Raw genomic sequence first — 24,850 nt, forward strand, 5'->3', positions numbered from 1 at the left:
CAGAAGATGCGGAGCTGGACACAGAGCGTGTCAAGGAGTAGCTACCCATTCCTGACCCGTCTGATGAAGATGGTCTGAGTGGTGATGCACTCGAAACGATTGTATGACCCTTGAGATACGTGAACCTCGGTATGAGCTGTTCGACTTCGACAGCAGTCGAGCGTAGCAGTTTGTCCCTCTGATCCAAGGGTGATGATGGCTGCAAAATGGATCAAGGATGAGGAGACTGAGGAGAAAAGGATATAAGAGCTCACTCACCAGGTCCATGGCTTCTAGCTCCGTCATATACCTCTGGACGAGCTCCTAGGCCATTTCAGACACACGAAGGTTCAGATCTGGGAGAACCTACGTGGTACTCCCTCCTCCGCCGTCTGAGCTGCGACCTCCATTCCCTCTTGTTGGCTGGGAGTATCTCTAGCAGCAAGGAGTATGCCAGGGGTCTTAGATGTTTCGGGTGGTCCGGAATACCTGGATAATTGTCAGTACTTTGCTTTACCTGAAGGCCCTCTCACCCTTCGCACATAGACGTCTGAAAGCTGTGATTTCCACTACCGGCTCTCTCGCTTCAGGCGAAGAGTCTAGGAAGGCCTGAAAAGCCAGCAAGCTGATAGAAATGGTCAGAATATCATATGAAAAGCTGTACTCCACTTGTCGTGCTGACCATCACCTCGCTCCATGCTGAGTCTAATGCTGACCGTGGAAGAACAAGACAGAATGGTTGAAAAAGAGACGGCTCGGTAGCGGCGGAGACCGATCCTTTTCATAAAACGAGAGGCCCCGACTCACCGTGACACGTGTTTACCATGCGTGAAGACTGAAAACTGCGGAGTCGAGATACGGCGAAAGCTTGTGAGGGTCTTGGAATGGGGCCATTCTATCGACGCTCAGTCATTTCCGTCTGATCAGTTCTGGATGCTCGACATATACTCATGGCTGCTTCGTCTTCCCTCTACATGTGACTTGGCATGTCAGGCTTGTTGAGAGCATGCAAGCATCTTCCCTGTCATTAGTCGTGAGACCACATGCCCCCACATCATGTCATCCACTGGAGCCCTCCGCCATCATGTCTATCGTTGGGACAAGAATTCTCCCTTGGCTCCGACCTCCTGCAACTCTTCCTGCACCGGAACTCTGCCTTCTTGTTCAACGACCACATTTCCATTACACATCAACGACGATGACCCAGACAAGTCCGCTTTGATGGGCAGCATTGAGTTCGGCATAGAGGAGGAGGAAGAGGAACAGATGATCTCGATCAGGCTTGATCCACTTTCAGCCCACACACGAAGCGGCCAGCTTGCGACCTGGCATGTCAAAGCCGATGGACTTGTACATGGATGATGAGTCACTAGATGCGGCGTGTAGTAACCCGAGTCAGAGAGGAAACATCAGCAACAAAGCCCCAGCATGTGGTGCATCGTGGGACGCAGACAGAGAGTGTGTGTGTGTGCACCTACAAAGAGAATACCGATCCAAACGGTCCTGCTTTGGGACGAGCAAGCAATCTTTGAAGCTCAAGCGCAAGCTGGTCATCTGGTGGAGTACCCGCTGTGGGAGACTTCACTGAGCCTAGACGAGTGTGGCAGACGCTTTCACTTAAAAACTAGAGAGTGTTCAACTCGTGTGTCGCATACATCCCCATACATCCCGCTAAGTCTCGCACATTCATGCTGAGTCAATCCAAGGCATTACCGGAAGTGGAACAGACACAAATCGATCCCGCTCACCACAGGATACATGTGTCTCGCGGTGCGGATCGCTTCAGAAATGCTCGTCATGAGATTTGATTCTGACTCTTCTACGGATCAGTCAAGATCATGCCTCGGACGGGAGGTAAGCCTCATGCGTTCCTCACAATACAACGCTGAAGTTTCCACGCGTCAGCCTTGCAGCGACTAATCATGGCTGACGCACAACGGCAGATGGTGAATACGCGATGCGACTGACTTGTATTGGGCTTCATTCACTACCTACTGCTGACAGCAAGACCGGTCTACTTGTCGAGCGCTTCGCCATGCCTTTGTCAATGAGAGCTCTGAAGTGATTCGAGCGAGCGCAGATCGTTACAACGAGCCCGACACGTTAGACTGGTAATAGCCGAAGTCCTCTATACGTCATACCGTAACGCACATCGTCCCATTCACCTGGTACCCATCCTCGCAATCTAGCAAGCGGCAAGCTCCTTGCTCGCAGGACACCAGCGATGCCTTGTCAATGGATGAACAGTCCATACCGCTGGTCTCGTCACACCCCCCACATGCTGCGGATTAGACCCCACTTCGATAGGTTACCCACAATACAGATCATTCAGCACATCGACACATTCCCAAGTTTGTTGACGACGGCCTGGGACGGGACACGCGACCCAACCAGGCAAGCACTTGGCACCAAAGATGGACTGCCTGGCATTGCGCTTGCCCATGCCTGCAGTGCTGCTAGAGAAGTAAACCTGGGCGGTGTCAGTGCAATCTACAAGGTCACTCACGGTTATCTCCACCTGGCCCAAATTGAAGTTATGGGGGTCGGCTATAACGATCTCCCCAGTATCTTTGGCAAATCAGCGGCGATGCCAAATAGATAGTCTTAAATCCCTACATGTGCCTGGAATGTTGAAAGGCTGGACAGCATTGCTGATATCGCAGAACAATGTCCCTTGTCCGTTCTGTTGGGTGGCGGTACAGGTAAAAGGCTGATAAAAAGCGTCGAAGTAAAGAAAGTATTTCAAGGAGGATATGACCGATGAGCACGCAGTGGTGGAGTAAGTGAAGCTTCGAGTGAATGATTGTTCGGAAGCGTAAACGGTGATACCCCCCGATTGAATGTTGAGTGTTGCCCCGCATGTCTCATCAGCCGCGACATACATCTGTGACGTTAGAACAAGCGAGTGACCGGTCTTTGTCAGCACCTACGTAAAAGTCCACAGTGCCCTGGCCTTCCGAGGCAGCGTTGTTCGAGACAGCAACTATGTCTGGTGATGTAAGCGTCATCAGACGATTTGACCCACATTCCTGGCCAGACGATTCGGACAATGGACAATTGCAAGTGAGATTGCCCTGACCAGTGTTGCCGGCATAATTTCCGCTACAGGTGCAATGAATTCCACTTCCGATCAACTGACCAACTGGAAAGAGGCCATTAAGCCTTGAAAAATCAAAGTCTTGACAGGCAGTCGGATCCCACGTTATCGGAGACGTAAAGTGCTGTGGCCCAGGTGTTGTCGTTATTAACACTTGACCAGAATAGGTCTCTGATATCTGAATGGTGTTGGCGCAAATGCTGACTGATTCCAGAATGTCGACTTTGAATTGCGAAAAAGAACGCTGAATGCCCAGCTCGTCATAAAAATCAAGAGAGGCATAGTCTGAATAAATTCAGCACACATCGGCTCACAGGGAGTCCAACTCACATGGTGAGGATGCGGGAGTAAGCTGTGTGTTGAAGTTGCACTGCACGGTAGCTTCGCCGGTAGACGAGTAGGCTGGCTGGCTACAGCTGGTAGAGTCTATTTGGCTGCCTCCGGTAGACGCGTATAAGGACATTGAGAAAAACTCTCCATCCGAGACACTGCCCACACAGTCCTGCGGGTTGAAGGTGAACGTCTGAGCTATACTTTGAACATAACCTTGGGGATTGGCCCCAATAGAGGTGTCATTGCTGCTGATCACTATGGTAGGCCAGCACTTCTGGTCTCCTAAAACTTCAAACTGAGGCATCAGATCATTAATTTGCTTCACTCTCACATAAATGGAACTGTAGTCGACGTAATTAATAGTCAAGAGTCCAGAGGGATCCGTCATGGAAATCGAGCCGAGATATTGACCCACAGGCGGCGTTGTTGAGCCAGCAGTGCAAGTTACATTTCCGTTGCCTTTCCAGGCACGGAAATTGTTCAGGTGCGAGCAATTCAGGGTGTATTGATCACCTAGAACCACATTGAGGGAGGATCCGTCGACCTCGGCTGGAATGCAACTAGACGGATCATATGTGAACGGTATCGTCATGGCAAAGTCTTGCTCAAAGGTTGAAGCTAGAGGCGAACCGGGAAACGCAAGGGAATTGAAGCAGGCGGTTTCCTGGGCGCGGTAGTCGACGACAAACTTATTGTCAGGCGAAAGATACTGTTCGTCGCTTACCTTCTGAGAAAAGGTCGTGACCTGAAAATAGTCCGTGGAATCTACCTCGATCGGTACGGAACCCTTGATCGTGATGTTCCCTGTGTTCTATCAGTTCCGACGAACAAGGCATAGGCGGCATAGAACTCACAGTCCAAGCCCTCTAAGAGCTCGTATGGAGACAAAGAACAAGTCATCGGTTGTGAGCCATCAACCTGAGGGGTCTCGCATGTTCCAGTGAGCTGTTCCTGGCCATTATAATAGATGGCAAACGTTGGGAGGTGAGGATAATTTGTGGCGCAATTGGAGGAGAAGGTCGAAGTGAAATTCAAGACGGTGACAGGGGCTGAGAGCTGGCTGCTGCCAACGTAGGTGATCGCCCAAGGAAACTCGCAATGAGCCCGCGAATGGAGCTCGCTGTTATCGGCGGCGATAGTCACCCGTTGAAGCAGGCAGAGTGCTAGCAGCCCAGCCATACGAAGCAGCATTTTTGAGATATTGCTCTTGGACTTTTGGTCATAGAATCTCGCATACTGCCTCTTTATGAGCCGCTCTCTTTCTGGGGGTAGCGGGATCGTTTGCCGAAAGTTTCTCTATCCTTGGATCATCCGAGCATCTGCAATGATCTTCGGACGAGACCGCCCGAAGCCTCGCGGGAAGAGCAACATTGCGGAGGCGCTGGTGGTACCTGGACAAGGGTGACCGCCAGGCTCAATCGCCTTGGGCGTAATGCAGGAGGGGTATTTTCGGCGCGCCAAGGTTCTGAAAATTGTCCCCGTATTCCGGGGGCATGTGAAAATTACCGTTGTATCCGACCCGAGCTTAAACTTTGGATCATACGATCCAGGGTTTTGTCCTGGCGCTCGCCTTGTGGAGATCTGGTCGGTTGCGTAGACTCACATGGCCAGCTATCTTCTTGATGGATAGATGTTAAATACCTCATGGCTCCAAGACTTTTGCTGAGTTTCGTTGAATGAGCCATGAGCAGAGAGCTCGAGCATCTCGTTGATTGGGACGATCTCGACATCTATAGCTCGTGAGACCTTTTTCATGGCGCTTTGGCAATCGGAAGCTTCCGTCTCATAGTAGTCCTTCATGGCACAGTCTTGGAGGGATTCAAAATGGCAGCGGGTCAGAATATCTCTACAACACGGGGGAACAAGCAAAATTTGGCATCCCCGGTCAGATGGGCTGGACAACGACTGGAGTGGCGGTAGGACAGGGGCCTCTGGCTTCTGAACTGGGATCATGTTCAATGTTTAGACACTCTGACCGCTGTGCTGTTATCCAATCATCCAGTCGCCTGATCCTGCACAGGGATCATTCCGGATTCTCGGATACTTCTGCGTTTTTTTGCTGTGAAACTAAACCACCTGAAGCGGACAGCGCATTTGCTGATGAAAACGTGTCAAGCTTTTCGATGCGGACATTTAACGCAGGAATCTTACGAACGAGAGTGTGAGGGAGCGGAACCAAATTTTCGAGATCCTCAGACGACTACGTAAGACGGGACGCTGATCTTGTAGTTCATCATCAATATGTATATTTGTTGTCTATGAGCTACCCAGCTTGACACTAGGTTCAAGAAGGTTACTATTCCAAGTAAGACCCTCGAGCCGGATAGGTCTGTCCTTGTAAGAGAGGTCGGACGAATAAACCGATGGTCTTGCCAAGTCCAGAGAACAATAAGCGATCTGCGAATCACCTTTGTGAGCTTCATGAAGGGTATATAGACCAAAGGTTGTGTAAGCGAGATCGATGCATTCTTCAGCCTGTATCTAAACAATGACTCCACCCAACCCGCGCAAAGACGGGCGTACCGGATTGGACTGGATTGGGTGGAGTGCAGGAAGCTATGCGACCCCTTCAAGTCAGACTAGTCACTCAACCTTGACTTGTATTGACACGAGTCATTCACTTTGCTTGTTCGATAAATACCAGATAATCAGAATGAGTCACAGCCTCCAGCACCGAAGCTCTGCTTGAGGATCTCTATGCCTTTGCCAAACGCCACACAGTCAACATGGAGTTACTCCGATAGTTCGGAGATATCCGATCCTGGTCGGGGGGGCACCCAAGACGCCACATTTTCAGCCTAATATTCGTCACTAGCGGAATGTCAATGGGCTCCACATGAGCGTGTCACGTCTCACAGTGAGCCCGACTAGTCCGATACGGTTGATTGTTCCAGCATTGCCAATGGAAGGCGGCCAAATCAAGCGGGGATCAATGCCATACCCATCCGCTTCACTATTTAATCCTTGGCTCCGGCCCACGACAACCCCAGAACTTTTACAATGCCTTCACATCAACGCGGCGAGCATGAGAAACATCTTAGCGAGGAGGTCGAGGAGACCCACACAGCCACGGATGTCGTCACTGAGATGTCGGCGAACGAGTTGCTGCAAGCCTACAACGCAGCTGTCAGTGAGCACCAGCTGTCTATACGCAGGTCGGCCCGGATCGGCGTCAAGGCGATCGCTTGGATGTCTGTCATCGGATTAGTAAGTGCCGAGCACGACGCTTCTCACCCCACACAGGTCTCTATAGTTGACCGATTGAACGAAACTCTACTTTTTGGATTCCAAGCTCTTCCTTCCTTCCAGAAAGAGTTCGGAGCTGTTGTCACGCAAACGAATACAACGCTCAAGTGGACCTTAACAGCCAAACAGCAAGAGCTGCTGAGTGAGCGGCCTGAAAGAGATTCAATTGACATTGAGATGTTCTTCCCGGGGTCGCGCATATTCTTGGACTCGCAATCTACGGGTATCTGGTTGACAGGCTTGGAAGTGAGTGATGCTGTTGAAGGGGCTCACCATAGACCGTTACTCATTGATGGGAGCACTCGTGCTCGTTGTATTTGCCGTCTTTCTGGCGTTCTTTGCTCACAACTTTGCCATGGTCCTGGCGGGAACCACACTCAATAATGCCATTCTGGCGTTTGTATCGGCAATTGCTCGTGAGTCAGCTGCGCCTCGCCCCGCTAACGACAGCCGCATGGTGTCTCGAGCTCTCTCCGCTAGCTCTCCGGCCCTACGCCCTTATTTACATGCAATTTGTTCAAAATATTGCGCAACTCATTGCTTCTGTGATGTGTCAGTCGTACGCCAACTCTACTTCTCGGTGGGCATGGAGAATCCCTTATGCTATTCAGTGGGGGTGAGCAGTGCTGGACCAACCGGTTGAAGGAGGCTCATACGGTTAGATTTCCGATTCCTGTCATTATTGCGACATGGTTCGCTCCGGAATCACCGTGGTGGCTCGTCAGACACGGTCAGAACGAGGCTGCTTTAAGGTCTTTGGCCCGTCTGCATAACGGGGAAAACGATGACGACCAAATGCTGGCCCTCATACAATATACTGTTGTTTTGGAGCGTGCCTTGGCCGTGGGTGGCACATATGGGGATGTGTTCAAAGGAGTCAATTTGAGGCGCACGGAAGTCGCGTTCATGTCCAGTTTGGGGCAAAATCTGGCTGGCTTTGCCCTAGCTGGGGGCACTTACTTCTTCGAAGCCGCGTGAGTTGATAAAGACGACGCCGCTGACGGCTGCAGTGGTCTCAGCGCCTCGAACGCCTTTTCATTGTCTTGTGGATCATCGGGATTGTCGATGGTGGCCACCATCTTAGCAGCCGTCGTGATCAAAAAGATGGGCAGGCGCGGTCTCTGGCTGGGAGGCACAGCCGCTATGTGTATCATTTTGGCCGTCATGGGATCTTTAGCATTGGCACGCAAGCAAACACCAGCTGTCGTATGGTAAGCCGGACTCAATGCTTCTGCCACTAAGACTTCTAGGCCACAGGGTGTTTGCGCAATTCTCTTCAATTTCTTTGACCTTCTCTCGTTGGGAGCACTGGCCTCGATCCTCACCGCCGAGATTGGCGCCGTCAACTTGCGCCGAAAAGTGTGTGATATTGCGACGCCTAGCTGACATTCTCAGACGCAAGCAGTAGGCCTGATCGGATACGACGTGTCAGCATTGGTCTCCGGTGCCATCTCGCCCTATCTCGTTAATCCAGACAAGGCTAACCTCAAAGGCAAGGCAGCGTGGATACCTTGCTTCATCAATATACTCCTATTCATCTATGGGTATTTCCGTATTCCCGAAATCCAGGGCCGAAACTCCGAAGAATTGGACATCCTCTTCGGTGCGTACAAATAGCAATCACCGCTGAGTACATCTTCCAGAGCGTCGAGTACCAGCTCGCCAATTCAAACGATACAAAATCGACCGAGAGGAAGAATTTGGATTGAGGGGTTTGAAAGATACAGGATGCCTAGAGCCTGCCAATGTCGAGCCTGTAGCGACTCTGGTCTGAAATATATACAACAAAGTGGGCCGCAAACGGTTGACGATACCTTTTTCCAGATCGATGAGCCCCACCAGGAAATGAAAACCTCGTTTGGCCATTCGTTGCCTCCCCACGTTGACGACATCAGGGCACAAAACTGTACCGTTGTCTTTCAATAGCGCGTCAGTCCAATCTGTTCGATATAAAAGATGATGCCACGGTACGATGTGATGCTGGTCGCGCGAGATCCCTCTTTACGAGCGAGCATCAGAGAAGTAACGACAGTGATTACTATTGTGTGCCGAGACTGGGTCTCGCAGTACTTTTTTTCACCTCAGATTTCGCCGATACAGTTCCGACCGTAAATTTTGAGAGAAGCCTTGACTGATCTGTAACGTTTTTATTATATGAGGTGCAAGCAGACGAGTTGGCACGGGTGATTCTTGGTACATATCGAGGGAAGTAGGATCTGACCCGTATATCGCTCTCTTTCGTGCGTTATATCAATACAGGTCTTGCATGCGACAGATATCCAGACAGGACGCTTGGCGTGGGAGTGATATCGCAGGGGCGTCAGACAACGCATCCCTGTCATGATCCGTGGACAAAAGGCATGCATGAGAGGCTCATCATCCGGCTCAGGAACTCTCGAGCCCTTGCAGAACGCAGGTGCCGGTCTTAACTGTAACGCGAATTGATCAACCCAAGTGCTCCATTAGCTTGGACAAGCCCTCTTCGGCAAGCTTTTCGGCAGACATGATTCCATCTCTCACAACCAGTGTAGCCGCAGAATCTTGAGTAGTCGCCGGAGGTCGTCTGGGGGCCTCAGCACTGCCTGCTGCCCCGGGTCCAGCGGCAGGTGGTCTTGGCGCTCCCGAAGTCGGTCCACCAGCGGAACCGGGTGGTCTAGCGACAGGTTTCTTCGGTGGGTATTTGTGGGCGGCAAAGATGGTGATCACCATGATGACGATAACCCACATACTCGACTAACGATCAGCCCAATGGATTTGCCGCATGCTCACAAAATTTGCCCAAGCGATACCAAAGACATTGTTGATCCAAGCGTACGCGGTCTTGATCTTGTAATCGAGGCAGATGTACTGGACGTTGAGATCTGAGATCAAGCCCGAGGTTTCCGGGTTGATGATGTAGGTGTCGATGTCCTCAATCAGATCAACAGCACCGACGAGGGTGATATTAAGTTTTGGATCCCTGACGAGATTATCTACGGTGATTATCTGCTGGGCGAATGCGTTCTTGTTCAAAAAGATGTTGTTTTCCGATTCATCATCCAGGTCCACCTTGACCGCCGAATAAAAACCGTTGAAAAAGTTGCTGATCGTGACATTGAGCGCATTGCTGGGAACATAGGTCAAGAGGGTAGGATTCGACACGCCATCTTGGCTGGTGCTGGTGTTTGCTGTACTGTCAATTACCGCCTGAATTTCTATCTCACCATTCTCATAAGTGACATAGATCTCGAAGATGCTCGACAGCTGGTTCCAAGGGTTCTCTTGACGCCAATGCAAGCAGCTGACGTCTGAGTGGCATATTGCCTTATAACTCACGTTGTTTGGTTTCTGTCATCGGAATCAGGGGAGCAAGAAACATTGCGTGGAGTTTCAATTGCAATGCCAATACTGTAGGTCCTTGGGCTGTTTTCATCTGCGTGAAACAGTGCGGCTGTCCGGTTCAAGACATCTGACGACAGTTCATCGAGCGCATTACTGATTGTGCCGACGAGGCCGGCAGTCGCGGAAGCTTTGTTGTCAGTTTTCGAGAATCTCAGAATAGAATCAATCAAGTTGACGGGGTCCAGCGATGCCGTGTATTCCGTGCCAAGGATCACTGGAAGTCCATACGAGCTGCAAAATACCACGCCCTGATGGTAAGGCTCTGAGCCCGCAGACCACCCACCTCCATACGCAGCTCCATGCTACGAGTGTCGAGGTGGAGTGCAGCTACCATGATCAGCTCCATCCGGTATGCGCATCATCTCGCTCACCCTCTGTTAGATAACAAAAGTCCAGACCATCACCCCGATATTGGAAGGTCGTGTCATCAGAGCTGGGGAAATCGCTGTTTCTCCCTAGGAGACTGTACTGGAATATCCCTTGTTGTGTTTGCAGAGTAGAGCCGACAGTAAAGCTATGAATAATGAGCGACGGATGCGCCGCGAGCACCCACTTGACAGGCTGACAGGGGAAGTCGGCGCTGGAACTGTTCTTCGGGGCATGCGCCTTATCGGGAGCGAACTTGGAGAACCAGCTTCTGTTTGGGACGTCCAGGAATACGGGACTGATCACGGTGACTGTATCATATCCCGCAGTTGCCGCTTCTCATCAGCCAGTCCCGGTCTCTTGTACCCACCAGCCCACAGCACAAAAAGAAATAACGAAGAGAATCCAAGGCATATTATTCCAATATGGTACTTTGAGGGGAAAGGAAACTAGATGGTCAGCTCGGAGACTCGAGTTCAACTCACAGGTTGGGCGGGGCGATGAGTGACCTTAGTACGAGACGAAAGTACTTGCCAGAGAACGCTGCGGACGGTCATGATGGTAGGTTGCAATGTTAGGATTTGGGATAGCAATCCGAATTCGCGTTGCGATTTGCATGAGGATTTGTTGGTTTCTCAAAGCTCGGAACTGGAGGGAGCGGGTGTCCCGAAAGCTGAGGAAGCGAGTAGCAGACAGGGTTTGAGGCTTTTCCAACCCAGCCATGAACGGTGGAGAGTCAGGCACAGCACGCGATGTAACGGGAACGATTGAGTTTCAGGAACGACCGTTCTTCGAAAATAGATCTGAAAGGCCGGAAATAGCGGGAATCCCCCGTGATCGTCTCGCCAAGCTTCCAGAATTGGTTTATCATTTGCGCCTACGGGAACTGAGGCTTGACGGTATTTGGTTTTTCATACCATAGACCGGCAGGCTCGGATGGATACCGGGACAGTGTAAATACTCGACTTGCCATCGACAATTCCATCATCCCTTGACACACAATCACCACCATGGCAGCTGTAATGACCAATCCAGATGTGCGTCCGCTTCCCAGCGGATGGAACACACAGTGAGCAATATAAGTTGCGAATTCAGGCTGACGGACAGCTTCAACGATCAGTACAAGGCTTGGTTTTACGTGAATGCCTTGGCCTCCAAGACTCAATGGACTCAGTGAGTCCAGTCCATCCAATCGCTTCTAATGCGCTCTCAGCCCCGCGGATGATGCTCCACCTCCTCCCCCTCCCCCTCCTGGACCACCTCCACCAGCCGGTCCTCCTCCCCCATCCGCAGCTCCAGCAGTTGCTGCAGCTGCTGTTCCCGTTGCTGCTCCTGCGGCGGTCACTGCTCCGGCTCCCAGCCCAGCCCCGACAGCCGCTACGACCGCCGCCCCTGCAGGGTCGGCGCCGAAACCTACCCCAGCCAGCGCAGCTCCTGCTCCTGCTCCTGCTTCTAAAGACGTTAAGGCAGCCGACGCCCCAGCCCCTAAGGAGAAGACAGGCTTTCGCAAACTCTTCTCCCGGATGGGCAATAAAGTCAGCAACGAGGTGCTCGAGTCAGTGGAAAAGGTCATGATTGTTTCAACTATCACAGACTCTGTGGCGCAAGGCCACTTGGTTGTCCACAACGTGACAGCGGTTGTACCCGCGAAAGACGCCCCTGCGGCTGCTGCCACATCCGCCGCCCCCCCTCCAGCTGCTAAGATAACACCCGGCACTGCACCGAAAGCTCCAGTGCCTACAGCGGTGGCTCCGTCGGTCCCGGGCGCTGGTGCTGCTCCTGCGCCCGCCACTGCGCCTGCCCCTTCTACGGCTGTCCCGGCAGCTACACCAACCCCAATGCTCGCGGCGCTTGCTACTACAGCTGTCGGTGGGCATGAGGCCCCTCCTGCTTCGGAGACCGCCCATCATGAAGACAAGCAAGCTGGTCCCGATGACGGTCCTCATGATCAGCAAGCCGATCAATCCGATGCCAATGCATCAGGACAGCACACCTCATCGGAACAAAATGCCCAGTGCCAAGAACCTCAGCATGAAGGAGGCGATTCTCAGCAACAGCAAGATCACGATGATGTCCACCAAGATGGCAATGTCCAGCATGGAGCTGGAGATGAACAGGGTGATGATGCCCAGTATGAGGACGATCAGGGGTACGAGGATCAGGGCTATGAGCAGGACGGCGGTGATTATGGTGACTATGCCGATGATGACTATTAGATTCTCGTGTCTGTGATGTACTCCTTATTCATCACCCGCGCTGCTGTGAATTGGGGCGCTCTGCTCTTACATATCCAGACGTTGGAAATCGTGGATCTCGCCAAGTGTCACATTGACACCGTAAAATGTCGGTCACCCACGAGTCTCTTAACCTGGACGCGCTAAAATAAGGCCTCGAATCCGGAGATAACAGATCTTGGTGCCACACAGGCTATAGCAAACGACCCGAGCAGTGATACACTGCATCCCTCTTCCACATTATATTACTATCGCTTATTCCAATGTTCAATTGCAGAGGCTCCTCCGGCCATACACAATGCCTTGTTTCCTCACTTTTTCGACCCGACGCACTGCGACCCATCCGATGAAGGCTCTCCCGACAGGCATGACTCTGGTCAACATTAGTCCTGCTCTGCACCTCCAGCAGTTACTCACCGACAACACAACGACCCATCACACAGCGCACTTGGTCTACATCCTCAATGTCTCCACAGTCGACTCCCAGCCCAAAAGGCCCCGTGTTGCAGCCCCCGCACGTGGTTACAGAGTTTGCATTGATGCACTTTTTTTTGTCAGTAAACCTTGCCTGCCAATCGCTGCCCACCTTTCCACCAGATACGGACGTGGGTCGCTCCGCTGCTATCTCGTGTGGACACCATACCTCGTTCTCTCCACAGAACAACATGTCAGGAGCTAAGTCAAGCCTTTGCACATTCTGCCGTCGACGATGAGGATTGCCACTGGATTGTGGCTGGCATGGGCCGAGTTCATTCGTACTCGTGCAAACGCATCCAGCGTAGATGCCGATCTGATTGCTTGCACATTTAACGCACGTGGGGGGATCAGTTTGTTGAGGGGATGCAGGCGCCCAGCCTGTGACGCAACGGCAGATTCCGCCGCCGTCCACTTCGGAATTGGCAGGGCATGGTATGACGCAGGCATTCAGATCCGGATCGTATGTAAAACCTGCGCCACAATCACACGTCCCCGATGTTGTGTTATAGCTAGCGTTGGGAGGACAGGGATCATTCTGAGGGGTCGTACAGCCCACCCCTGGGACATACTCCTCATCGGGAGTCAAACAGGTAGGGTTGGGTCCACAGGCGAATTCGCTGGAGGAGATCTGGTAGAGATAATCGGCACTGTTGCTGCAGTAGCATCCAGGCAGCATTTGCGCTGGTAGCACTTGCATTTGCATGGATGGCTCGGAGTTGGCTGGACACAATTGACACGTGAAGTAATTTGAACCACCGTAGCCGCCGATTCCATATCCGCCCGCGAGATCGCACTGGCAAGTGCTATTCGCGATGATAACTCCATTACCGATTGAACAAGGCGAGCACTGTTGAGCGAGATAGTTGACAGCAAAACCACTGGCGCAAGTGGTGCAGGAAAGGGTGAGCGACGTGTCTCCTGGCTGGTCAGGAGCGTAACCGGGAATGCATTCGCAACCAGTCGCTGTGCCTTGCGTGTTTGCACCTTTGCATTGATATTGACATGACTGGCCGGAAGAGATCGCTCCAGCAGGACAGGCCACGCATTCCTCTCCGTTCCAATACTGCGCGCTCGAGCATGTTACGCAGGTCCACGTCGACCACTGAAAATTTGCTCCAGGGTTGTTGCATTGACAGCCGTTGTTATCAGTAGCCTGCGCGTCGGAGGGACAGGCTTGGCAGAGGAGATCTCGGCTGCCAACCGCCCCGCTCTTGATTATGTAGCCTTGACTCAGATCGCATACACATTGATAGGTGTTTTCGGAGGTTTCACCGAGGATTTCACCAGTCTGGCATTGGATGCACTGCGGCACGCCATCGATGAGGCTTCCGATACCGTATCCGGTCGAGCACGCGCATATGCCTTCGCCGTTCTGGGCGGCACCGGGAACGCATTCGCATGACGTTCCATCAGGAGAGACAGAGGATTGGCCAGGACAGCTAGCACACTGCATTGTCGCTTCCTCGAAGTACTGTGGAACTCCAGAGGCGCTCAATGGACAGGCACAGGTTTGGTTCGTCGACGAGTAGATCGTTCCGGTAGGACATGAACAGTCCATGCCAGAGACCTGGAAGAGATTCCCAGAGCACGATGCGATACACTCTTGCGTACCATCTGGGAGACTCAGGGTGTATTGCGGACACTTGCAGAGCTGAGCTGCAGTGGGGTATGTAGAACCACTGTAGATGTTCATAGTCTTCACATAAGGGGCCTCACACTCGAACACGCTATTCGAAGCTGGGAGAAAAACCGTTCCTGGTCCGCATATGCAGCCTGCCTCCGATGCTTGACCACAGCCAGCAGGACATTGTTGGCAATCGTTGCTCGGACCCCAAAAGTCGGAGGTACAGAGGCATTGAGGACTAGACCCTCCATTAGGATCGAGCACAGCGTTTGCCGGACAATTTGGCAGACACTCGTAGTTTGCAGATGGAATGCGCCCTTGATAGGTGAGGTACATCCAGACTTGCGAGCCAGACCCGCATTCGCAATCCGCAATATGATATCTGTTCCGGCTATTGTCCCAATAGGGGTCGACATCCATGAGAGAGACACCAGAGGGGCAGGAGCAGTCACCGGTATAATATGGTGAGGAGTCAAGTGGTGCTCCTGATATGTAAAGGCCGCACTGGCATTCCAGATCGTATCCAGGTCCTGAGCCTCCGGGAAGGGAGAAGTCGTTATAGAAAGGCACCGCAACCTCGTTGCTGGAGCATGAGATCGGCGTGCACTGGCCGTTGAGGCAGCTTGCACCATTCTGAGCAGCTCGTCAGCGCCTCCCCTCGTCTCTTGACATGCTCACACCACATGACGAGGCTCCTGGGTCCGGTTGAATGACGTTGTTCGGTGTGCCGCAGACACAACTTTTCCCAAGAATTTGTCAGTAAGGAAACATGTTAAATGCTTGGGAGACGTACTTTCCATTGTCACCATATACTGGACCAAATTGGCCAGTCTGTGGTGGAGTCTGAGGTTGAAAGCCGGCCGTACCGCATTTCAAAGGCGCCAAGATCCCACACTCGCCAAAGCCTAGGACATTGTTGGGGGGTGTCCACCCTCCGTAAATAAAGTGGGGTCCGTAGTAATTTGGCCAGCTATCTTGGTTGCCAGAGCATAAACCGCTTAGATTAGTCGCTGACGATAGTCGTCCAATCACGCTGAATAGCGCAATGAGCTTTGCCGGTGTCCACATTGATCCACGCATCGCGCAGCTTGATGCTTCTTGGGAATGAAGATCGAAAGGCATGTCAGCACATCACTGACAGAAATTTGCTCACCTCGCTCGTCCGCAACGGCAGCCGACACATGCCAGTTCCGGCGGCCGTAACGATAAAAACAGGGTGGTTGATAGCCCTGAACGCCACGGCGATCCCGAGACCAACATTAGCCGGCGGTGTTTATCCCCACGCAACGAATACGTGCAGGCCGCACTTTACCGCGGGAGAGTGTTCAAACTTTTTTTTTCCCGAGGGGCTGAGCCATAGCCTGTTCGCTTTTTTGAAGCGATTACGAGCCGAGTGAACCTCGGGGGAACGGATCAGTTCGTCTCGGTGGTTCTAGCACTGATTGGCATGGAGTTCGATGCGCGGAGACTGGGAATGGCGAGCTTCGCTCTGCACGGCTCTCCGCCCAAATCAAAAGACGGTTGTCGCTCGATAGGGACAATATATCCATGTCAGAACACTATGAAGCGGGCGCCCGTACGTGTCTCATGATCAAGACTCTCTCTTCTGTTCGAGGCATTCAGCCTCTCGCTGATGACTCGTTCCATTTATCGAGGCTCTGCTGAGTGGCCGGCATAGCAGGCGAGGGAGGAGCATAGGTAGATCGACGTCAAAACCGGGAGGAGGGCAAAGTCCACCTGGAAGTCAGCTCGCTGTTATGGCGCTGCTGCTTATCTTGCGCATGGTCTATGTGAGAGATGGACCTGTCCGGCTCGGGGGTCCTGCCTGACAGTAGCCTTCTTGATCAGAGTGTCCAGCTGGGAAGGCTCATGGAGAAGAGATATGCATATTGATATTGATGTAGAAACACCAGGCCAATCCGAGTATTGGTTCCGTCGTCTCACACTTTTCTTGCGGAGCAAGGAGCTGTACAAGTCGTATAGCTTGGATAATTGGCGCGTTTGCCTCATGCTGGAGCTCCGGGCCTTTTTTCATTTCGTGTAGCACAATCAGTTCAAAATTTCCATATGGCCATTTTGACGAATCTGACTTGACAGCCCTTCACATGATCAAATTTGACCCGTGCTCATTGCAGCCGGGGCAGCTGTCCCTTTCCCCCTCCTGCCTCTTCCCTTTTCCCACGGGTGTAGCCGAACAACGAGCATTCGCCACGATGGCCGAGGGACAGAAAATAAAAAGATCCATCCGGACTTGAACCTCCACTTTTTAAGGGCGTGACAGAGGTTCCACGCCTACTCTCCACGACACGCTTGGTACCTCTCACACTCATACTGTACATCATGCCAGGTTACAGCAAGCCACCCAAGCATGTCCTCGATGTCATGCAGGCATCTTCGCCTGCGCTGCCATCTGTTGCCCCCGGTAGCCAACATCTATTGCTCATCCATTGGACTGATTACCCTGCGATTGACCGGCTCTCGCGCCCCTACCTGCGCCTGGGCGGCTTACGAATCGAGCCTCAGAATCATGGACGACGAGATACGCCCGCAGGATATGGAATCAAGCCGACCGCGCACGCATACACTCTGATTCGCCTGACAGACGATAAAGAGATTCAGATCACAGGAATTTCCGGTCCTCAAGCCCTCAGCGAGCCCTATTGGAGTTCCGACGGGAAGTATTTCGCGTTTCGAAACAGCACTGAAGAGACTGTTGAGTTGTGGATAGGAGAAGCAGAGACTGGAGAAGTCAAAAAGGTCGATGGTATCCACGTCAACGCCACCCTCGACGATGATATCGTGTGGCTTCAAGGCAGTCGTTTGATCGTCAAGACGGTGTCTTCGGAGCTCAAGGTGCCGACCCCCGCTCCAACCTCTGCCACTGGACCGGTCATGCAGGAGTCGTTGGGCGGTAAAGGACAAAGCAGCACATACGAAGTCCGAGATACACTCAATTCGATCCATGACGAGGAGCTTTTCGACTTCTACCTGGCGTCCCAACTGGTCATTGTGGATGCTTCGAGCCACAAGATCGATGCGATCGGGCCTGTAGGTCGATACTTTGAAGTTGAAGTGGCGCCCGATAATGTCCATATCCTGGTCTCGTCCATTCACCATCCTTACTCTTACATTACGACTTTCGGCCGATTCCCTCGAAGAATGGAAGTGTGGAAGTTGCACGACTTCACACTTGAGAAGACCTTTGTGGTGGCCGAACTCGCTCTAGCGGATCGTGTCCCTGTACATGGTGTACGGAGTGGGCCTCGTGACTTCTTCTGGAGGCAGAACGCGCCCTGCGAGCTCTTTTACATAGAGGCACTGGATGGGGGAAATTGGAAGACTCAAGTGGAACATCGCGACAAGATCATGAGCTTGGCCTCGCCATTTGACTCGCCGAAGGAGGTGATACGATTGGAGCAGCGTTTCAATGGGATTGTCTGGGGTCAGGAGCCCGATCTGGCGCTTGTGAAGGACTTTGACAGGAACAGGCTGTGGCGCAGGGGATTCTTCATCAATGTGGACGAACCTTCTTCGCGGAAGATGCTCTACGACATGTCTGCGCATGAAAAGTACGACAATCCGGGTGCACCATACACAAAGCGTCTGCCCAATGGAAGTCGGGTCATCCGGCAGGAGGGGGATTTCATTTTCCTGTCTGGAGATGGCGCTTCACCTCAAGGCGATCGACCATTCTTGGATAGACTGAACATCAAGACTATAGAAAAACGTCGACTGTTCCGATCTAGCAAGGACGCTTATGAGCGTTTCCTTGCTTTCGGACCTGGATGCGACTTTTTGACCTGGAGACAAACGCCCTCAGATCACCCCAATGTCTACCGACGACACATCGAAGGAGAGGTCCAAGCAGATTCCGGAGAGGCGGTGTACGAATCCAAGTCTGCGGTTGTCACTCAGATGCAAGACCCCGCACCGATCGTGAGACAGATCAAGAAGCGACTGGTGTCTTTCAAGCGAGAGGATGGGCTCGCCTTGTCGTTCAAACTGCTAACTCCTCCCGGCTACCAAGGGGGCAAGCTGCCTACCATCCTCCGGGCTTATCCTTTGGACTATGCAGACGCGGCTTCGGCAGGACAGACTTCGGGTACAGACATGAACTTTGTGCGTTTGCGTCAGTATCTGTTCTTGCTTTTGGCTGGTTACGCCATCATTGACGAAGTATCCTTCCCCATCATTGGCGACCCGAAATGTGTGTACGACACCTATCTGGAGCAGCTGGTCGCCAACGCTAAAGCCGCCGTGGAAGAGGCCGTGCGGATTGGCGTCGCTGATCCTGACAAGATTGGAGTTTGTGGACACAGTCATGGTGCATTCATGACGGCGAATTTGTGCATTCATTCCGACCTTTTCAAGGCCGGTGTGGCGACCTCCGGCGCCTACAACAAGATCATCACCTCATTCGGTTTCCAGAACGAGCGACGATCGCTTTGGGAGGCACCGGAAATGTACGCTAAGGTGTCACCTTTTCACCACGCCGACAAGCTCAAGGCGCCACTGCTGGTGGTCCACGGTCTGGATGATGCGAATCCTGGAACCACCCCCCTACAGAGCAAGCTGTTCTACGAGGCGTTGCGAGGGAACGGGGCAGTGGCACGTCTGGTCATGCTTCCGCATGAGCCACATTGGTATGCGGCGCAAGAGACGAATGAGCATTTCGTACATGAAATGATCGAGTGGTTTGACCGTTATGTGAAAGGTGGATAGCGGATGTGCATGCATGGTCGGATCTTGGTTGACGGCGTGCAGCCCGAAGTATATTAAAATTTAGTGCGTGAAGTTAGTGAAATTCGATTGCTTCACAATGTACCTGCGGCGCTACCCGGTGGCGGCAGCTCGTGCTTGGTACATAAGAGGTGGCGCGTGATAGGCTTCTTCCCCAACAAACCCCAAGATGCTCGCATACCTTCTCGTGGCCCTGCTTGCCGCCATTCCCATCTTGTCGGCTCCGATAGAATCTCTGAGCGCCAGGCAGAGTTCCTATGTCAAACAACTTTACCTTCTCAAAGACCCGCTCATCTCAGACAATGACCTGATCAAGTCTGCCGGTTTCAACACGGTGATCGTGTTTCAGGTCGGCGTGGAACCCAACGGTGATATCATCTTTTATGGCGCCAATGCCAATCCGACTGTCGCTACAGGAGGTCAATACGTTGGAGGATCTGCGTATGCCGACACCATTTCAGCGTACAAAACCGGCTCAACCACGATCCAGCGCGTGGAACTCGCTATTTTGTCTGGATCCATGTCCTACCAGAGTATCAAGAGCTTGATCGCAAGCAATGGCACCGGTCCCAATACACCGTTGTATGAGAATTTCAAAGCCCTTAAAGCAGCGTGGGACCTCGATGCGATTAATGATGATGACGAGGAGGTCTACGATGTCAGCAGTACCGTAGCGTTTGCGGGCATGATGGGAGAGATCGGCTACAAATACACTGCTGCTCCTTACACCAATCAAGCTTTTTGGGCAGAGGTCATCTCTCAGGTCAACCAGAACAGTCCTGGTCTCTTTGATCGAGCATATCTGCAAACCTACGACGGAGGAGAGGGCAATGACCCTGGACAGTGGGGCAGTGCTCTGGGAATGCCTGTGATCCCACTCGTTTGGGTCAGCAATCCTAGCGATCCGCAGTACGGCGAGACCCCTACACAGGCTCAGCTGGCGTTTGAAACTTGGCATCTCACCGAGACGATCGCTGGGGGTGGTTATTGGAACTCATATGATATCGAAAACTCGGATCATGCGGACTACGACGCATACGCTCAGGCTCTCACGAATGTCTTTGGGTAGACAGGCTCATAGGTTGTATAATGGATGCACAGCGTGTTCGCTATGACGTCAGATCGAGGCGTTGCCTTACAGCGAGATGGCAAAGTGCTTGTCACGTATAGCAACAGCACCCGAGACTGGTAGCAAGTGGTACATTCGATGGCGACTCGTCCGCAAACGCTGCGACGATCCCGTTCATGTTAAAGTAGACTTGATGGCGAAACGAAGCCTGCTCTGGTCCAGCCGCATTGAAAGCTGATCAGGACGCGACCGCACGTTTCTTTTTAGGCTGAAGCAGCTAGCTGATCGAGAGACAACAACGCGATGATTATCCACACTCCCGCGTTTATCGGAATTCGAACAGTTCCCGCCCCCTTCTGACCCGACAACACTGTTCTTCGGCCGAAAAAGCCATTCCTTTCAGGCAATGTCCCTGATGCTTTTCATTCGAGGCTGTCACTACTACTCTCATTTGCATCCTCCTGGTCACCATGAATGGATCTCCCCGCTTCGTTCCGCATGCGTGTGTTGCCATCATGTACACCCCTCTCTCGCTCACGCTTCTAAAGACTAGCTCAGATTTTTAAGAGAAACCACAATGAACTGCGGGGATCGACTTTGAAAAATCATCAGTAATGGACCGTTCATTGTCTAGACTGCGTGAGAGAGTTTTCAGCATGATCCAGATTGACCAAATACGCCATCCTGGGATTAGACAGGGCGGAGAGCATGACGAGGTCTGTCGTCACGGAGACAACGTCCGCAACATGATCTCCCGATATAGTCCCGTAGTGCAGGTGAACCTCATTGTATTGTCAACTGTCCAATATTTACGATATCAGAAGATTGGGCACAACGCACGTCGGCACAGCGCAACGTTTTTCTGGACTAGCGCCGACAGGCTCTCATGCCTGAGCTGCTCGACAGACCCGATCCGCTAATCCTCAGTTCAGGTACCACCGATTAATCTCTTAACTACGATCATCCGTTCCCCAAGAACAGAGATGCCGGCTGGGAGTAAGCACACTCCAATCAAGGCAGAAGGGTCGCACGTTCAGAAGCGAGCTGCGCGCCAGCCGATATATTTACGGCCAGCACGAGTGGGACGTGGCCATTTCGTGTGCATTCATCAGCTGGTCAGAATCAAGTTCGAATTGGTAGTGTTTCAGTCTCCCTTGGCCTCGCCTAATCATCATTTCCAATAGCACCGTATCCGCCTCGACCGTCCGATCCATGGCCGTGTCGGTGGGTGACGAACCATTCTGGCAGCGTCCAGGTGTCGTCTTCGCCGTGTGTGTGAACAAGCAAAAGCATGTAGGTGAATCCGACTTTCGCCGAGCTGCAACGCATCAGCGTGGTTTGGTACAGACAATAGGGCTTACACGTCGAGGACGGCATAGGCGATGACTTCGGTATTGACGGATACCATGTTGGCCCCTTCGGTCAAAGCAAAGACGACGGGGTAGGCGGCCCAGAGGCTGACGTCAGCAGTGTGCTTCGCGAATGGCTCACATAAAGGTCATGATGGAGAGCAGGACGAATAATCCTCTTGTCTTGCTAGGTCGGTGTTTCGACGCTTTGGAGGTGAGTCACGGTACTGGAATTTCGCTTACCTCGCAATCCTCCGGTGATGAGGACGTACCAGATGACGAGGAAACCAATGCAGCTGACCGTGAACCAGGTCCATCGGCTTCGCTCGCCAGTGGCCCATCGGGCGGGGACGAGGCCACCGAGGAGACCAGTGACGATCATGAAGACGTCGGCGCAGATGACCAAGACAGTGTCGGCCGGGGAGAGACCAGCGAGCACGGCGAGAGACAGGAGGAGCAGAGGGGTAGTAAAGAGCCAGTCGATGTATCCTGTGCTATCAGCGCGTTCCAGTGACGTGGCGACTTACGAGCAAAGTAGACCTCTCGGAAGTACTTGTAGACGCTGGCATCCGCGGCGTGGTTGTGAATGGGGACAAAGGTCGTTCCGAGACCAGTAGCCATGGCAAGGTAGGAGACCATGGCAATGGTCAAAACACCGGCAGAGACGCTACCTCGTATTAGCCGAAGGGCGCGCCACGAGACGTGCGCTCTCTCACCCATGGAAGAAGCGGGCGCGTTTCTCGACGCGGAGCGCCATGGGCCAGAGACCAATGAGGCCAATGGTGAAGATGGCGAAGACGACCCAGAGGGTGGTATGTCCAGCCTTTGTGGCGTGGAGGAGCTTGGGAATGGGACTGGGCTGAAGCATGGGGGAGGGAGGGAGCCAAGTCAGCGCACGGGCCGACAGCGGGAGGCGTGGCTCAACACTCACAAAGTCATCCGTGGGGAGTGGACCTGGGGCGCCATGGTGGCCACCCTTGTGATGTCCTCCTGTACCCCCAGGTGGGCTGACGGTGATGGTGCCAGTGGGAGTACCCTTGAAGTCGAAGTAGTCCATTGTGAATAGTTACAATGCGGGGATGTGAGATGTGTGGAAGGAAGATGGGAAGGCGGAAGGTAAGAGAGAGAGAGAGACAGAGAGGCGCGACTGGCGTATTCTTTTAACGATATAAGTCGATGAGGTCATCATCATCGGAAGCGTCATTTGTCACGCTATATCCCCGAGTGTGGCAGTAGAGCACGTGCTGATGGGTCTTAGGTGCTGATCGATCATGGCACGCTGCTGGGACACGGGTGCATACAGGTGATGGTGGTGCGGCTGGTAAAGTGCTAAGAATGGGTTGTTGGTGCAGAGCAGCATGTGGCCTTGCAAGGCTCTCATGCAAGCTCATTTGTTTCCATCTGTTCCCAAAATGCATTTCGCGAAGAAGGGTTTGCCATCTCACTCCATCCTCACAGGGCGATGAACAGGATTGAGATCGACGTTCAATCTGTCCACAACGTAGCTAGCGCACGCAAAATGGTCCTTGTGTCCAAATGCTTCTCGTTAGCTGTAGTGGGCCCAGATCTGTGGTGTCATTTTCGCTCCTCTATCCCCTCATGCCGACCGATGGGCAGCTCTCGTTCGCCTCATGTGACGTAGAGACGGAAGCAATTTACACCCCAATTCCCCAAATCGGTAAATGACCTGTCGATCGGCTTTCTGTTCATTACCCGTCTCAAGTATATATATATACTGTGTGTCGATCTTATACTCCACACAATTCAACGTTCAGCAATCAGTCGACAACCAAGTCTTACACAGATAGCAACCAGTCATGTCTTCGCTCCCTCCCCGACAACCAACTGTGAGTTGCTCTTCGACTACCTGACAGAGCTGACGATTGCAATCCTTCGCTCACGTCACCGTACCTCGCGTTCACATTCCCAGGCCGACCCCCACACTCTCACTCACCTGCAGAATGCCAAACAGGCAACTCAGACTGTTAACAGATTCGCCAAGCGTGACCCCGCCCTTTTCCCCCTTTCTATCATCATGTGTCTCGCACTCGGCGGAGCGGGCTACTTCTTGTGAGCATACCTGACTCCTCCGCCGCTCACCACAAATCAGCACCCGTAAAGCATCAGAGCCCGAACCACACCGTCAATTGATGGCCAATGGTGTCATCAATCCTTGGGATGACCAAAGCAAACACGACACACACCCAAGGTGAGCCATTACGGTGAACCGCAGCTGACACTCAGTGCTGTTGCCGCCTTCAAGTACAGGCACAAGAACAGGGATGGGGTTTACGAGGATTCGCTCCCAGCTCTCAACACTGAGGTCGCCAACGTGAGTCTCTCATCGTGTTCGAAGCTGAATGTGAAGCTCAAAAACGAGGCCAAGTTCAAGTTCCGAAGCGCCTGATGTGCCAGAAACATTCAGTTGTATGTACATTAGGTCAAAATATGTATACGAGCAAATGCAAACAATGATCATAACAATACATGTACGAGTCTGGCTGGATCCCCCGCCCGACTGGGTTCATGACACTACCTTCTCTCTATGTGGACCCCTCATCTGGATGAACGTACCATAGGCACATTTGTTAGGCAAATTGACGGTGACTGTACGACTGTGAGGTCCTTCACTAAATTCCGTCTTGTGACCCATGCATTACAGTATTTCCTGCCTCTTCTACTTGGCTACCTGCATATCGTCTGCCGCTTCTTTCCCCCAATTGTTGATCCTAGGACGATCTTGTAAGGAGGCATCCTGTATGCGCCTTTCGTCGAATTTGGCTGCGTGTACAAGATGTAATACTCGCTTGGCAGGACGCTCATGGCGGGATGTGGCGCGAGGCTACAATCATATATTTTATTACCATATCATAGAATTCATGTTGGAGACCAGGAAATATCCCAAATTGAGAAGATGACGAGGGAAGAAGTATTCGTCGAACAAACTGATCTTGA

At 52.5% G+C, this 24,850-nt stretch overlaps 11 protein-coding genes across 11 annotated transcripts; 5 read left to right on the forward strand and 6 right to left on the reverse strand.

The window, feature by feature from the left end:
- Nucleotides 1-41: 41 nt before the first annotated feature.
- BD324DRAFT_649534 (hypothetical protein) lies at nt 42-677 on the reverse strand (the record flags this gene model as incomplete). Its single annotated transcript, XM_022018007.1, has 5 exons — nt 42-199; nt 255-303; nt 350-468; nt 513-604; nt 649-677. 5 exons carry the CDS (start codon nt 675-677, stop codon nt 42-44), a joined length of 447 nt encoding a protein of 148 aa, XP_021872073.1.
- A 1,610-nt stretch (nt 678-2,287) lies between these two features.
- On the reverse strand, nt 2,288-4,600 carry BD324DRAFT_607743 (hypothetical protein; the record flags this gene model as incomplete). Its single annotated transcript, XM_022014080.1, has 9 exons — nt 2,288-2,449; nt 2,486-2,547; nt 2,596-2,905; nt 3,005-3,081; nt 3,119-3,361; nt 3,407-3,704; nt 3,741-4,073; nt 4,134-4,213; nt 4,264-4,600. 9 exons carry the CDS (start codon nt 4,598-4,600, stop codon nt 2,288-2,290), a joined length of 1,902 nt encoding a protein of 633 aa, XP_021872074.1.
- Nucleotides 4,601-6,246: 1,646 nt separating this feature from the next.
- Nucleotides 6,247-8,655, forward strand: BD324DRAFT_679922 (and other transporter-domain-containing protein). The gene is made up of 10 exons (XM_022019058.1): nt 6,247-6,616; nt 6,653-6,797; nt 6,833-6,901; nt 6,955-7,071; nt 7,106-7,271; nt 7,318-7,629; nt 7,666-7,866; nt 7,906-8,014; nt 8,051-8,258; nt 8,299-8,655. Exons 1-10 carry the CDS (start codon nt 6,410-6,412, stop codon nt 8,427-8,429), a joined length of 1,665 nt encoding a protein of 554 aa, XP_021872075.1. The 5' UTR covers nt 6,247-6,409; the 3' UTR covers nt 8,430-8,655.
- Nucleotides 8,656-9,100: 445 nt separating this feature from the next.
- Nucleotides 9,101-10,959, reverse strand: BD324DRAFT_670520 (hypothetical protein; the record flags this gene model as incomplete). The annotated part of the gene is made up of 9 exons (XM_022018932.1): nt 9,101-9,388; nt 9,425-9,822; nt 9,859-9,935; nt 9,971-10,284; nt 10,320-10,363; nt 10,408-10,550; nt 10,590-10,713; nt 10,773-10,851; nt 10,888-10,959. The coding sequence occupies 9 exons, from the start codon at nt 10,957-10,959 to the stop codon at nt 9,101-9,103; spliced, it is 1,539 nt and encodes a 512-aa protein (XP_021872076.1).
- Nucleotides 10,960-11,412: 453 nt separating this feature from the next.
- Nucleotides 11,413-12,618, forward strand: BD324DRAFT_607746 (hypothetical protein; the record flags this gene model as incomplete). Its single annotated transcript, XM_022014081.1, has 3 exons — nt 11,413-11,471; nt 11,510-11,575; nt 11,616-12,618. The coding sequence occupies 3 exons, from the start codon at nt 11,413-11,415 to the stop codon at nt 12,616-12,618; spliced, it is 1,128 nt and encodes a 375-aa protein (XP_021872077.1).
- A 136-nt stretch (nt 12,619-12,754) lies between these two features.
- Nucleotides 12,755-13,648, reverse strand: BD324DRAFT_655590 (hypothetical protein). The gene is made up of 3 exons (XM_022018818.1): nt 13,223-13,648; nt 13,054-13,180; nt 12,755-13,009 (listed from the first exon to the last, which is right to left on the reverse strand). The coding sequence occupies exons 1-3, from the start codon at nt 13,301-13,303 to the stop codon at nt 12,948-12,950; spliced, it is 270 nt and encodes an 89-aa protein (XP_021872078.1). The 5' UTR covers nt 13,304-13,648; the 3' UTR covers nt 12,755-12,947.
- Nucleotides 13,649-14,811: 1,163 nt separating this feature from the next.
- BD324DRAFT_649539 (hypothetical protein) lies at nt 14,812-15,817 on the reverse strand (the record flags this gene model as incomplete). The annotated part of the gene is made up of 2 exons (XM_022018008.1): nt 14,812-15,370; nt 15,531-15,817. 2 exons carry the CDS (start codon nt 15,815-15,817, stop codon nt 14,812-14,814), a joined length of 846 nt encoding a protein of 281 aa, XP_021872079.1.
- Nucleotides 15,818-16,603: 786 nt separating this feature from the next.
- Nucleotides 16,604-19,487, forward strand: BD324DRAFT_619793 (Alpha/Beta hydrolase protein). The gene has a single exon (XM_022015210.1). The coding sequence runs from the start codon at nt 17,078-17,080 to the stop codon at nt 19,457-19,459; it is 2,382 nt and encodes a 793-aa protein (XP_021872080.1). The 5' UTR covers nt 16,604-17,077; the 3' UTR covers nt 19,460-19,487.
- Nucleotides 19,488-19,554: 67 nt separating this feature from the next.
- Nucleotides 19,555-20,590, forward strand: BD324DRAFT_619794 (coagulation factor 5/8 type domain-containing protein). Its single transcript, XM_022015211.1, has one exon. The coding sequence runs from the start codon at nt 19,647-19,649 to the stop codon at nt 20,544-20,546; it is 900 nt and encodes a 299-aa protein (XP_021872081.1). The 5' UTR covers nt 19,555-19,646; the 3' UTR covers nt 20,547-20,590.
- Nucleotides 20,591-21,710: 1,120 nt separating this feature from the next.
- Nucleotides 21,711-22,952, reverse strand: BD324DRAFT_577895 (hypothetical protein; the record flags this gene model as incomplete). Its single annotated transcript, XM_022013283.1, has 7 exons — nt 21,711-21,864; nt 21,908-22,003; nt 22,038-22,101; nt 22,139-22,384; nt 22,423-22,562; nt 22,612-22,754; nt 22,827-22,952. 7 exons carry the CDS (start codon nt 22,950-22,952, stop codon nt 21,711-21,713), a joined length of 969 nt encoding a protein of 322 aa, XP_021872082.1.
- A 539-nt stretch (nt 22,953-23,491) lies between these two features.
- BD324DRAFT_619807 (hypothetical protein) lies at nt 23,492-24,376 on the forward strand. Its single transcript, XM_022015212.1, has 6 exons — nt 23,492-23,573; nt 23,619-23,742; nt 23,826-23,965; nt 24,006-24,104; nt 24,140-24,227; nt 24,264-24,376. Exons 2-6 carry the CDS (start codon nt 23,713-23,715, stop codon nt 24,300-24,302), a joined length of 396 nt encoding a protein of 131 aa, XP_021872083.1. The 5' UTR covers nt 23,492-23,573; nt 23,619-23,712; the 3' UTR covers nt 24,303-24,376.
- Nucleotides 24,377-24,850: the final 474 nt, after the last annotated feature.

The sequence above is a fragment of the Kockovaella imperatae genome (assembly GCF_002102565.1).
Source record: "Kockovaella imperatae strain NRRL Y-17943 chromosome Unknown BD324scaffold_4, whole genome shotgun sequence".
Lineage (NCBI taxonomy): Eukaryota > Fungi > Basidiomycota > Tremellomycetes > Tremellales > Cuniculitremaceae > Kockovaella > Kockovaella imperatae.

Excerpts from the sequence above, each read along its gene's own strand:
- BD324DRAFT_679922 (XM_022019058.1), top strand. The coding sequence starts at position 6,410 with ATGCCTTCACATCAACGCGGCGAGCATGAGAAACATCTTAGCGAGGAG. Across the intron at positions 6,798-6,832 it reads CAAACAGCAAGAGCTGCTGA|ATGTTCTTCCCGGGGTCGCG; the intron begins GTGAGCGGCCTG and ends ATTGACATTGAG. Across the intron at positions 7,272-7,317 it reads CCTTATGCTATTCAGTGGGG|ATTTCCGATTCCTGTCATTA; the intron begins GTGAGCAGTGCT and ends TCATACGGTTAG.
- BD324DRAFT_655590 (XM_022018818.1), bottom strand. The coding sequence starts at position 13,303 with ATGTTGTTCTGTGGAGAGAACGAGGTATGGTGTCCACACGAGATAGCA. Across the intron at positions 13,181-13,222 it reads CGTCCGTATCTGGTGGAAAG|TGCATCAATGCAAACTCTGT; the intron begins GTGGGCAGCGAT and ends GACAAAAAAAAG. Across the intron at positions 13,010-13,053 it reads GATGGGTCGTTGTGTTGTCG|AGTCATGCCTGTCGGGAGAG; the intron begins GTGAGTAACTGC and ends AATGTTGACCAG.
- BD324DRAFT_619793 (XM_022015210.1), top strand. The coding sequence starts at position 17,078 with ATGCCAGGTTACAGCAAGCCACCCAAGCATGTCCTCGATGTCATGCAG.
- BD324DRAFT_619794 (XM_022015211.1), top strand. The coding sequence starts at position 19,647 with ATGCTCGCATACCTTCTCGTGGCCCTGCTTGCCGCCATTCCCATCTTG.
- BD324DRAFT_619807 (XM_022015212.1), top strand. The coding sequence starts at position 23,713 with ATGTCTTCGCTCCCTCCCCGACAACCAACT. Across the intron at positions 24,105-24,139 it reads AAACACGACACACACCCAAG|TGCTGTTGCCGCCTTCAAGT; the intron begins GTGAGCCATTAC and ends GCTGACACTCAG. Across the intron at positions 24,228-24,263 it reads TCAACACTGAGGTCGCCAAC|CTCAAAAACGAGGCCAAGTT; the intron begins GTGAGTCTCTCA and ends CTGAATGTGAAG.